The sequence below is a fragment of the Diabrotica virgifera genome, chromosome 3 (genome assembly GCF_917563875.1).
Source record: "Diabrotica virgifera virgifera chromosome 3, PGI_DIABVI_V3a".
In the NCBI taxonomy this organism is placed as follows: Eukaryota; Metazoa; Arthropoda; class Insecta; order Coleoptera; family Chrysomelidae; genus Diabrotica; species Diabrotica virgifera.
Genome location: NC_065445.1, coordinates 195249504 through 195263239, shown reverse-complemented (window position 1 = coordinate 195263239; position 13736 = coordinate 195249504). Strand labels below are relative to the sequence as shown.

The 13736-nt window shown below is 35.4% G+C and overlaps 1 protein-coding gene across 1 annotated transcript in view; it reads left to right on the top strand.

Moving 5' to 3' along the window:
• LOC114324349 (D-altritol 5-dehydrogenase) overlaps positions 1-13736 on the top strand; it is a 59088-nt gene that overhangs the window by 20504 nt on the left and 24848 nt on the right. Inside the window, exons 2-4 of the mRNA XM_028272152.2 lie at positions 3099-3226; positions 4960-5126; positions 6291-6488. Coding sequence (XP_028127953.1) covers positions 3099-3226; positions 4960-5126; positions 6291-6488 — 493 coding nt within the window. The remainder of the gene's footprint in view (positions 1-3098; positions 3227-4959; positions 5127-6290; positions 6489-13736) is intronic.

Genomic DNA, 13736 nt, shown 5'->3' with positions numbered 1-13736 from the left:
CATTTCACACACGCCGACCGTCGCATTAATCATTGTAAATTTATAGTCGACAGATATTTTTAGTACAGTGATAATTTTAAGACGAGAACTGGACGATAATGATTATAAAGAATAAATTTAAAGTTTTTTCTACTTTACTGACAAAAAAAGCAAGCTCATAAGCAGAACCCAATTCAAAATTATTTTGCACATCATATTTAAAACATTATTTTGTTGAAAAATCTCATTTTTGTTGGAAAAAAAATATTAATTTGTCTGGACTAAATTACAGTTCTGCTTATCTTAACAGGGATATGTTACTATGAACATTCACACAGTGTTGCCAAACTGATTTTGTTATTTTGGGTGTAAATTCTCCCACCGATCTCCGAGGGTACATTACCTACGTGGTTATTATATATACCTAGAACTTAGAAAATTATGTATTCGTTAACGGGTATTTGCATATTAAAGTGACTTATACTTATAAATATAGATATATAATTGGTTGGTGATTACAATACTCTAAATAGATAACCGATCAACGATGCGAATAAAGATAATTTGACACAAAAGTAATCGATTGTAACAGTAATTTCACAATGTCAACGGGTAAAATAACAATTGTAATTCTAGGTTAGCATTTTTCAACGACGTATACGTAAATATAAATATTTTATGACAGTGGTATATTCGGACATTCTATAATGATTTGTTTATTAATTTTTTCATTACAATATTTTAAATATTAATATACTGACAAATATTTGTATAAATATTGATATTTATATAAATATAAAAATTCTGGCAACTGTCAGATGTACCTAAAATGTCATGCAATGATTCGCGACATTCTTAAAATACTATATGACGTCAAAATTAATGATGCGCTGAAAGAAGGGTTTGCTATGACATTTAGGGACGATTTCTCATATCGAGTTCAACTCCAGTTTAACCTGAACTTTTAGTGAACGTTAGTTTAGTCAAAATCGTCTTTCTCAATTCACGTTCAACCGATGGCAGTTTAAACTTGAACGATGCTTGAACGGTGGAATTCGGCCGTTCAAAGATTTCAGAACCCAGTTCAGATGATTTCATGGATTACGCATGCGTTGTATTAACACGAAACGCTGTCATAATATAAATATATCCTATTTTATTATATTAAGCCTAACGATAAACGATAACATTATTTTTGTTTCTATAACATTTATTTATAATTATTAAATTACTATTTGACTATAAATACTTAAATTTAACTTTATTCAAAAACAGCATAAAAACGGTAGTTCAAAATGGCGACAGTTTTTTACCTTTTGCCATCTATTGGCATTTCTCGAAAGCTGTACAACGTGCACTGACATGAACGCGCAATGAGAAATGCATTCCAAACAAAACGGTAGTTCACCAGTGAACCTGGTTCAACTGAACCATAGATTACCGCAGGTATGTTTCCCCCTAACCTACCAGGGTTTCCTACCGACCCCTAAGGGTCGATTTCTCATACCTGCATACCTGCGTTAATCTATGGTTCAGTTGAACCAGGTTCAGCCGTGATCTTCGGTTTTGTTTGGAATGCATTTCTCATTACACGTTCATGTCAGCGTTCGTTCTACAGCTTTCGAGAAATGCCAGTAAGGGCCAATTTCTCATATCGAGTTCAACTCCAGTTTAACCTGAACTTCTAGTAAACGTCAGTTTAAAGTCAAAATCGTCTTTCTCAATTCGCACGTTCAACCGATGGCAGTTTAAACTTGAACGATGCTTGAACGGTGGAATTCGGCCGTTCAAAGATTTCAGAACTCAGTTCAGATGATTCCATGGACTACGCATGCGTTGTATTAACACGAAACGCTGTCATAATATAAATATATCCTATTTTATTATATTAAGCCTAACGATAAACGATAACATTATTTTTGTTTTTATAACATTTATTTATAATTATTAAAATGACTATTTGACTATAAATACTTAAATTTAACTTTATTCAAAAAACAGCATAAAAATGGTAGTTCAAAATGGCGACAGTTTTTTACCTTTTGCCATCTATTGGCATTTCTCGAAAGCTGTAGAACGAGCGCTGACATGAACGCGCAATGAGAAATGCATTTCAAACAAAACCACAGATCACGGGTGAACCTGGTTCAACTGAACCATAGATTAACGCAGGTATGAGAAATCGACCCTAAATGGCAAAAAGTAAAAAACTGTCGCCATTTTGAACTACCTTTTTTATGCTGTTCTTGAATAAAGTTAAATTTAAGTATTTATAGTCAAATAGTCATTTTAATAAGTATAAATAAATATTATAAAAACAAAAATATTGTTATCGTTTATCGTTAGGCTTAATATAATAAAATAGGATATATTTATATTATGACAGCGTTTCGTGTTAATACAACGCATGAGTAGTCCATGAAATCATCTGAACCGAGTCACAGCATAATAAACGAAACCAGCAAGGACACTCCCTGATGCAGCCTTTGAAGTTGAAAAGTACGGGGTCGCCATTTTTCGCGTAGTACATCTCAGTGGTGATGTGATGTGTTGGTTCATCAGTGTTGCCGATGTCACCAACTTTATTACCCGTAAGAGATTCTTTTTGAATAATTTCTGGAATTTATGCAAAAGATTAACAATACAATCGCCATTCATCGTCAATATTTTGTGTTATGTCCCAATTATTGACATAATTCCCACAGGCATACGTATAAAATTATGTTAAAAAATATGAATGTCATAAAAGTTGAGTAAATCTGATAATTATGTACAAATCGGCAACACTGTCGATTTTCTACATTGTCTGGTACTACGCACAAAATGGCCGACGATCTGCGCAGTAATAGTGCGCGAACTTTTCCCGCCTACTAGTGTGTCACTGCTGTTGCGTTTTCTATGCTGTGACCGAGTTCTGAAATCTTTGAACGGCCGAATTCCACAGTTCAAGCATCGTTCAAGTTTAAACTGCCGTCGGTTGAACGTGCGAATTGAGAAAGACGATTTTGTCTTTAAACTGACGTTTACTAGAAGTTCAGGTTAAACTGGAGTTGAACTCGATATGAGAAATTGGCCCTACTTTAGTCTCTGAAATGTTTAAGTGATTTATTATTTTTCAGGGCGAATTTCCGTGTAATGATGCAGAAACTTTCACCCTGGGGCATGAATTTTCAGGAACCGTTGTAGAAACAGGAGCTAGTGTCAATACCTTCAAAAAGGGGGACAAGGTTTCTGTAGACCCTAATAGGTATGAGAAGTAATATCTAACATTGTCATAAAAATAACACAACTTTGTAACAATAAATCATCTTAAATAAATCTGTCTTAAAAATAAGAATATAATAATAAACTCAAAAGCACTATTTGTTATTTCATCTGATCTGGGCCATGTGCTTTTCTTATTACCGAGGGCCGAAAGTCCCTTAGAATAAACAAAAAAATTCTTTTGAATGTGATATTTGTAATTAAAAATCGCACTAAATTTTCTCTTCTTTTTCACACCTGTAACTAATGAATATAAACATTATAGAAGTTTTCGGTCCTCGGTAATAATGTAATCTTTAATTCTGCGTTTAAATTTTTCAAAAATACTGATTAGTTTTCTCAGGATTCGAAAAAATCTCAAAAGCATTAGCCCGAAATTTTGCGTATACGGTCTTAACCCTCCTAAGGCGGTGCTTAGATTCTTAAGTAAACGACGGTGCGGGGTGCATTTGCACCCCATCCGTATATCCATTGTTTTTCAGATGTGAACGTCGGGGAAATTGATTTGAAAGATAAATATGACTTGCTTTAGTGAGGTTTTCCTGATCAGGTCACTTATTTTTCTATGCGATGTGGGAGTGACTATTTCTTATTAATCTTAGGGTAAGTCATTCTAGTTGCTCCTATCTCTTTCTCTATCACGCGTTCTCTCTCTCTTAACTCAGAGTCCTCCTCATCACCTAAACTTTTTAGTCTACAGAGTAAACGCTGCCATTTTCTTCGTGTAGTGGGGGAATGTTCACTGTCACTTCTTATTACTTTATGGAGCTTTTTTTGAACATTTTGTCACCGTTCTTCACTTCCTTTTACATGATTGTCCCATTTTTGGCTCATATATTCTGGTAGTGCCTGACTGACTTGTCAATTTGATCGGTTTGTCCTATTTTTGTTTTCCTGGTTTCTTGTTCTTGTTTCTCTCTTTTTGGCTAAGTTTTCTTTCTTATCATTTCTCTTATTTTCTATTTGATATTTCTAAATTTTTCCATGTGTATTTTATACTCTTCTTTATAGTGGTATTTCTTAGAGCCACTTTAATTATGTTTTCTAACTATAGGACTTTTTCTTTTTCTTCTAGTTGTTGTGGCTTGTCTGTGCTTGTGATATTTTCAATTCCAGTGCTTACTTTTTAAATGTATCTTTTGAAATTTTTTCAGTTTGTTTTCTGTCTTTTCTTTGTTGTTAGACGGTCTTCTTCCCACGGGCCTATGTCTAGAGTAAAAGGATTGTGATCTCCCGATACTTTGTTTAACGTTTGGAATTCTCTGTTGTCCTATGTTATTAGCTATTAGCTACTACTATATCCAGATGGGTTGGTAGAGCACCTTCTCCTGGAAAATAACTTCGTATGATGGGCCCAAATACCATGGCGTCTTCTCAGTTAACTAGATAGTCATTTAATATTCTTCCGCTTCTGTTTGTAACCATATCGTTCCAGTTCTGGCATCTAATCCAGGGATCTGGCGTTTAGGTCTATTATGGATGGTTCTTCTATTATATAATATGTTCAAGAACGCATCCAGGTGGTCGTCGTTTAGAGAATCTCTGGACCTTACATAGGCTGAAGTGATCATTATTTCTCCTTGTCTTATCTGGACTTGAATTACCGTTGCGTTCATAATGTTTAGTGCTGGAGTCTGTTGAATAGTGTCAATTATGTGAATCTATGATTTAATTAGTAACAATAATTCTAATACTGAAATTGATTAATCATTTTAGTGGATGTCTATGCTGCGATCACTGCCATTCAGGAAACCCTCATTATTGTTCAATAGGTGGAATCAGTAATACCATTGGAATCTTTAGAAACGGAGGATGGGCCAATTATTGTGTCGCTCCTGTGGACCAAGTCCATAAACTAAGTGATTCCATTACTCTGGAACAAGGTAAGTGACATATTTAACAATTAGTTATGTACAAAAACAAAACGAAAAATAATAAGTTGAAGTGGAAAAAGAGAACTAACGTATTATTTGAAAATATGTGACAAACCTAACTTATTAATGAACTTTAAGAGGAAATGAACGGAGCTATTTCATCTTAAAGTAAGATATTACTTTAAAACGAGTACCTTAATATGAGAAAATTATTAATCGCCACGTATATCTATTGTTTACAGAAACTACTCTTGGTAGTCACATAATTTCAAATAGTTATTTACTATTCTAATTGGGAAATAAGCCACAATTTAAGATGAAAATGATTTTATTTATTTAATTTTTATTTATTTTATTTTCTTTATTTACTTTAAAATGTATAACATATGTCTGAATTGTCAATATGAATGAGTCAGATCATAGGCGTAACCAGGACGATCCTAAGGGGGGGTTACAACTACTGGAAGGTCTCTGAGGGGTATGGTGTTAAGCGTATAGAGCTCAAAGTCAATTCCAATGGGGGGTTATAACCCCCAACCCCCCCTGGTTACGCCTATGAGTCAGATTACAGAATATTATTAGAATAATTTTTTTCCTAAGCAACGTAAACAAAATTTGTTTAATTTATTTATATTTTGTATTTCGATAACGACATCCGAAGTGGAAGTCGAAACGTCAATAAAATTATTTTTCAACTTCAATTAATCAATCTCAATCATCCAGCTCTTTGCGTCCACTGCTGGACACAGGCCTCCCTCATTTTTGTCCATTGTGTTCTATTTTGAGCACTTTGCATCCAAGTTCTTGACATTTTCTTGAGATCGTCAGTCCAACGAGTAGGTGGTCTTTCTCTAGTTCTTTTGTCTTATCTCGGCCTCCACTCAAGTAATCTCTTCGTCAACCTCCCATCACTGATTCGGGCGACTTGTCTGGCCCAGTTCCATTTCAGGGTGGCAATTCGAGAAATTACATCGGTAACTCCTGTTCTTCGTCTTAAGTCTTCATTTCTAACTCGGTCACGAAGTGATATACTCAGCATTGACCTTTCTATTTTTCAACTTAAAGTGTGGCTTATTCCCGAATTAGGATAGTAAATTACATAAATGCTACCAAGAAAGAGCTTAAGACCAAATAGTTTAGTAGCACACTTAATTATTATTATTTTTCTTACAGCTGCTTTAGCTGAGCCACTATCGTGCTTAGCCCACGGATGGGACATCATAAGTCCAGTTACAGTGGGACAAAAAATTTTAATCACCGGTGCTGGAATCATTGGAAACCTATGGGTCTGTAACCTACACTTGCAGGGACATAAAAACGTTACCGTTTCTGAGCCAAATTTAGCTCGATTAGACATGATTAAGAAACTTAGTAAGTATTTCAATGAAATAATTGAAGCAGTATTTAATATTCTTCATGTAGTGTCTATTCACTTGTTATCCGGATGTTATATCCACTTGTTATGCGGATGTTATATCCACTTGATATCCGGATGTAATAGATCATCATGGCAATCTGTACTTTGCCCACTGCTGCTCTGAAAAGATTTGTATTTATTGTGTTGAACCACGTACACTTCGCGCCATAAAAAACTGGTACAACTCTTATAAGCGAAAATCGTGTTTTTCAAGTTGTGTAAATTGGTCCTGTCAAATGTGTCATTCTAATTTCTAGGGCATCGTTGCCAGTTTAACGAAAATATTATTGAACTCTTGAGCCAGTTGTCAGACAGACCAACCATCTTCTATTTTAGAAATTATTCTCGTTTTATCACACTTACTTAATTGACGTGGCGTCGTTAAAAATTTACTTTGACCAACTTGTCAAATCTGAGTGATGTTATGTAATTAAATAAGTCATCGATGACTGGACCTATTGCTTTTTATTATGTTTAATCGATTAATTTTTCAGATATAAGTGGATTTTTTAAGATTATCAACGCTCTCTCTAGTTATTAAATTTATTAGATATGGTTTTTGATAATAAAAATAATACCTACCTAACTTTATTCATTTTTGAACGTTATGTTTTTATTAAAATCTAGTGAAATTCCGTTATTTGTAATGGCAACAACGAAGTGATTCACGAGCCATTGTGTCAAGTCTGAAGACAGGTTTACATTGAGAAAAAAAGTGTACCAGTTTTTTATGACGGGAAGTGTAGGGGAGGGTGGTATATACCGGGACAATTTTTTATAATTTGTAATAACAATTTAAATTCTGGAGATATTTTATTTAAATTAGATACAGAGGTAGGGGGTAAATATTCGTTTAAAACATATTTTTTAAAACATTTTTACTTTGATATTTTACACAAAAAACTGGCTGACCCATAATGTACCCATGTCCCACTGTATACCATCATCTGGTATATATTGGGACGCCCTATGGTTCATATTGGGACATAAGGAAATGATGTATTTTAAATGGTTTATTATATTCCAAAATAATCAAAACAAGAACAAAAACAACATCTTCGATAAAAAAGACAAGCAAAGAGCAAAAATTTAAAATTGGAAATAAAAACATATTTGGTAAAAAAGAAATAAAAAAAAAACTCAATAATGAAGTACCTACACTAAACTAACTAATAGTTCATGTTGAAAGAAGATAGATCATAATCAAAACTAAGGTTTTTCATAGATCTCTGCGTTCCTCCAAAAATTGCGGGTTTGGGTAACTTTTGAATAATTTGTTCTATTGTAACAATGTCTTCGTCTCTTTCATTAGGGAAAATGAAGTTAGTTAAAGTAGTCTTGCATTTTTTCAAAAAGTTTATGGAATATTCATCTGCCTCTATTTTGTCTATTTGTCCTATAAAATGCTTGTATGATTTCTTGGTGGCATATTCAACTATCACAAAATCTTTGATCCGTAACGTTTCATCCGGAGGAATATTTTGCAAATCTTCGAAATCATCCAGATCATTGTCAGAATCATTAACTACTGCCTCTTCTTCAATATCACTCTCGGAAGATGTTTCATCAAAAACCTTCCTTTTTGCACTGCGAGCAACTTTCTTCCGTGCTTGTTTTTCTTTTTCTTTCTGAATTCTCTCCTCCTCACTTCTCTTTTTCTCATCCATAAAAGGCGAACTAGTAAGAATTGTAGATTTCAGTTTAGGCCGGCCCTTCCTGATATTTTTTCTCTGCTCTGCCTTTGGAAAAGGCTTAACCTGCTCTGGCGAAAGAAATTAATCTGTTTGATTTACACCTTGATTACTAGTGGACGGTTCTGGCTCTGAATAATTGTGTGGCTTTTCATTATTGTCATCGGTCTGTATATTAGCTTCAAATGGTCTATCTGTAACATAGGAGCTTAGAAAGTCCTCCTCTTTGAAAACTTCAGAATCTACAGGTGATATTCCAGTTTTTCTAAATGACGACAAAATATTAGTAGGGGTAAAAGCTTTTGGTAGTATTTTACCCACAATACCGGCAACATCATAAATAGTGACAGGAACACCTGGATGATTGATCATCCAATTATCAGTCTCTTTATTATAAAAAGTCTTGAATGGACCATGACATCCCACGTCAAGGGGCTGCAGTTTCTGGCTGCAGTGAGGTGGTATTGTTAGTAATACTATACCATTGTCTTTGGAGTATTTTATAATTTTACAATCACAGTGGCTTTCATGATTGTCCATGATTAATAATATTTTTTTTCTTTACTACATCGCGTAACGTCCACTAAATGTTTAAGAAAATTAAGAAAATTATCGGTCGTCATCCAACCAGTTTTGAATGCAGCCCCTTGAGATCCAACACGTGCTCCATTTAACATGTGGGATTTAAAATTTTGACGAGGAAATATAAAATAAGGAGGACAGTAATTTCCATTGGCACAAATCGCTATACACATCGTTACTAATGTGCCTCGTTCTGCACTTGTTACTTTTCCCACTTGTTTCAGTCCTTTGGGTGCTATAATTTTTGGTGGTCTGTGCACCGTCGTGATTCCGGTATTTATCAATCAACGCTTATACTAAGTCGGTAAATAGCAAACTTCAACTCAAAAGAACTCTTCTAGTGTTGGCTTTTAACCTTTAATTCAACTGCACCTACTTTATCATAGATGGCGAGATATGTACCACGTCCCATTATATACCACGTCCCAGTATATATACATATATACCACCTTTATTGTTATTCGATTTTGGCTGTTTTTATTGTAGTTAACAGCTCTTTTTCTTTTTGTGTCCTTAATAGAACACCCTAATTAGTAACGCGATCGGTACTAGATATCGTCAGGATTCGCCGATAAAGCCACATTTCGAAAGCCTCAACTTTCTTGCAGGTGGCGTCTGTGAGAGTCCATGACTCAATTCCATATAACAGTATAGGAAAGATATAACGTCGTAGTAACCTGATTTTTATCATCATCATCATCATCATCATCATCATCATCATCATCATCATCATCATCATCATCCAGCCTTCTGCATCCGAAGTTGAACATAGGCCTCCCCTAATTTATTTCAGTTTTGTCGATCTTGGGCTTTCTGCAACCAATTACCAGCAATCCTTTTGACGTCGTCTGTCCATCGTGTAGGTGGTCTACCTCTACTTCCTTTGTCTTCTCTTGGTCTCCACACTGTAATTTTTTTGGGTCCACCTCCCGTCCTTCATTCTGGCTACATGACCCACCCAATTCCACTTCAACCATTCTACTCGCTCTATGACATCTGTGACGCCTGTCCTTCTTCTGATTTCTTCGTTTCTGACCCTGTCTCTGAGAGTCAGTCCAAGTAGTGACCGTTCCATTCTTCTTTGGGCCACTCTAAGTTTCGTTGCTGTGGCCTGATTTTTATAAGTATTGATAAATCGTGACATTTGAATAGCTTAGCCTTTTTTATTGAAATACTGACCTTGCTTTCTCTATCCTACATTTTATTTCTAGGGAATGGTCCCAATTTTTATTGACTTTCGTACCAACGTAGGTGTATGGTTTTTCTCTTTCTATTTGTTGATCGTTCACACTGATTCGTCCAAATGGCTGTTCCTTTTTAGAGATCATCATAGATTTTGTTTTCTTAATGTTTAGTAAAAGTCCATATCTCTGACTTACTTCTGAGTCTATGCATTAACTCCTGGAGGGCTTCACAACTCCCAGCGAATACAACCGTGTCCTCTGCGTTATATTATTGATACATTCTCCGTTAATTCCAATTTCGGCTTCAGCACCATCCACTGCTTCTTGAATGATTTTCTCAGAGTATATTATGTTGAATAGCAGTGGTGATATTATACATCCCTGACAGACCTCACGTGTGATTTTGATATCATCGGATATCATCGTAAAAATTGCTAATAATTCTTAGATCAAAGGTGTTTATTCCAATATTGGTTAATATCTGCATCAGCTTGTCGTGCTTTGTATCCAACGCTTAATGGTAATCAATGAAGAGAGTTTCTGTTGTATACTAAAGAGAGCCACTCTATTGTACCCACTGCATTCCGAAAATCAAACAGTGTATGTACCGTCACTCACCGGCACAAAATTCCGCCACCCAAAATTTTTGAACAAGTTTGACAATATATAACTTTATTATTTTTAGTACGATTTTCAAGATTCTTGCATCAGTTTGTAGGTACATGTATTAGACCAGGGCATTTAGCACTAAAAACACCCGAATAAATAAATTTTTAAATACAGCACCTAGTAGTCTAAGAGCTAGTGAACCCTCCGACTAACGGTCGTCCTGTAAGGCTAGAAATTTTTCTAGTGATAATTCATAGCACACCAAGGCTACAAACCATGACCTGGCAGGCCTCAGCGCAGCGGTGCACGTGTATCTACCAGGTGAATCGAAAAGTGCAAATTTAGGGGGTAAAATAAACTTTCTCCTGTAAGATTTAAATTTAAGTATGTGTTTGAGTAAGTCATTTAGAAGAAATGTGTACAATGACAGGCGATTCTGAAGAGCATAAGACCTTGCCAGGCGAGGGGAAAGATTAGGGGTGTTTCCTAAAATTATTCTTTTTGCATCGAACAATTTTTTTTTAGGTTTTTTGATATATTCCAAACAGAAAACGTCTTTAGTGATTTTTCTCTCAAGTTAATAGTTTTTGTTATATAAGCGATTGAAAATTTTGAAAATTGAGAAATCGGCCATTATTAACCCTAAATCGGATATTTATCTAAAAATTTCAATGTTGCCAAGGTACGTAGATATTCTTTAAACATTGATTGATGAAATCCCGAAGAGTTATTTGCAATAAAATATCGAAAACCCCTTTGTTTTTTTAATTGCTAATCAAGCGGGCGCGTCACTGTAGTATAAGTGAGGAAGTTTGAGTTTGCATAAATTCATTATCTCGAGAATGGGCAAATTTCAAGAGAAATCCTTAGACATGTCGATTTTTATTTTTAAATTAGGACTTTTTGGCATATATGTAATACTAGTGACGTCATCCATCTGAGCGTGATGACGTAATCGATGATTTTTTTAAATGAGAGTAGGGGTTGTGTGATAGCTCATTTGAAAGGTTATTTAATTCTCTATTCAGTAATGTAAAAAAATTTTTCTTCTATTTGTCAAATTTAATCAAAGTTAATTTAATAAAATAATTTTTTTTGTACACCCTGTACAAATAATTATGGTAATGTTTATATTAGTGAATAGAGAATTAAATAACCTTTGAAATGAGCTATCACACAACCCCTACTCTCATTTAAAAAAATCATCGATTACGTCATCACGCTCAGATGGATGACGTCACTAGTATTAGATATATGCCAAAAAGTCCTAATTTAAAAATAAAAATCGACCTGTCTAAGGATTTCTCTTGAAATTTGCCCATTCTCGAGATAATGAATTTATGCCAACTCAAACGTCCTCACTTATACCAGTGTCGCGCCTGCTTGATTAGCAATTAAAAAACAAAGGCGTTTCCGATATTGTATTAAAAAAAAACTCTTTGGGATTTCATCAATCAATGTTTAAAAAATATCTACCTACCTTGGCAACTTTGAAATATTTAGATAAATGTCCGATTTAGGGTTAAAAATGGCCGATTTCGCAATTTTCAAAATTTTCAATCGCTTATATAACAAAAACTATTAACTTAAGAGAAAAATCACTAAAGACCTTTTCTGTTTGGAATTATTCAAAAAACTAAAAAAAATTTGTTCGATGCAAAAAGAATCATTTTAGGAAAAACCCCTAATCTTTACCCTCGCCTGGCAAGGTCTTATGCTCTTCAGAATCGCCTGTCATTGTACACATTTCTTCTAAATGACTTACTCAAACACATACTTAAATTTAAACCTTACAGGAGAAAGTTTATTTTACCCCCTAAATTTGCACTTTTCGATTCACCTGGTAGATACACGTGCACCGCTGAGGCCTGCCAGGTCATGGTTTTTAGCTTTTATGTGCTATGAATTATCACTAGAAAAATTTCTACCCTTACAGGACGACCGTTAGTCGGAGGGTTCACTAGCTCTTAGACTATAGAGACTTGCAGTTTTTTGCATTATGTTCAGGATGACGTCAGAAAAAAAGTCTACTATTCAAAAATGGGTGGAAATGCATAATTGCACTGTAAAGTGCATAAACTCCATCCAAAATTGCATAAATATAAATATAAAATCAAAATCAGTATACTAAGGAACAAAATTTATTATTTGGGGGGTTTTGGGGTCACTGAATACTATTACGCCATCAGAACTGATCCCCGGATCACCTGGTGCCCAAGGTCACGGCAAGAGACGTCAACTTCTGGAGTTTCGACGGTTTTCGGCATTAAATCGATGCAAACGGATTACTCACGCGTTTTAGGGGTCGCTAAATACGAATATGATATCAGAATTGACCTCCGGAGTACCTGGTGCCCAGGCTCGCTACTAAGGCACGTCATCTTCTGGAGTTTCGAGGGATTTCGGCACTAAATTGATGAAACTGGACTACTTGGGGGGGTTTTGAGGTGGTTAAACACGAAGATGCCATCAGGATAGACCTTAGGATCACCTGGTGCACAAGGCCACTGTAAGGGACGTCATCTTCTGGAGTTTCGAGGGCTTTCGGTATCAAATTGATGCAAACGGATTACTTACGGGTTTTTGAGGTCGCTAAACACGAATATGCCATCAACACCGACTCCTTGTGCACCTGGAGCTCAAGCTCACTGCAAGGGGCGTCCTCTTCTGGAGTTTGAGAGATTTCGGCATTAAATTGCTAAAAATGGATTAAAAATGGAATAATTTTGAGTTGTTAAACACGAATATGCCATCAGAAAAGACCTCTCGATAACCTGGTGCCTAAGGTCACTGCAAGGGACGTCATCTTCTGGAGTTTCGAGGGCTTTCGGTATTAAATTGATGCAAACGGATTACTTACGTATTTTTGGTGTTGCTAAACACGAATATGATATCAGAATTGAACTCCTGGTGACGAGGATCGCTACTAGGGCATGTCATCTTCTGGAGTTTCGATGGTTTTCGGCATAAAATGGATGCAAATGGATTACTCGGGGAGTTTCTGATGTCGCTAAACACGAATATGCCATTAGAACAGACCCACGGAGCACCTGGTGCCCAGTGTCACTGCAAGGGACGTCAGCTTATGGAGTGTCGAGAAATTTCGGCATTATATTGATGCAAATGGATTACTGAC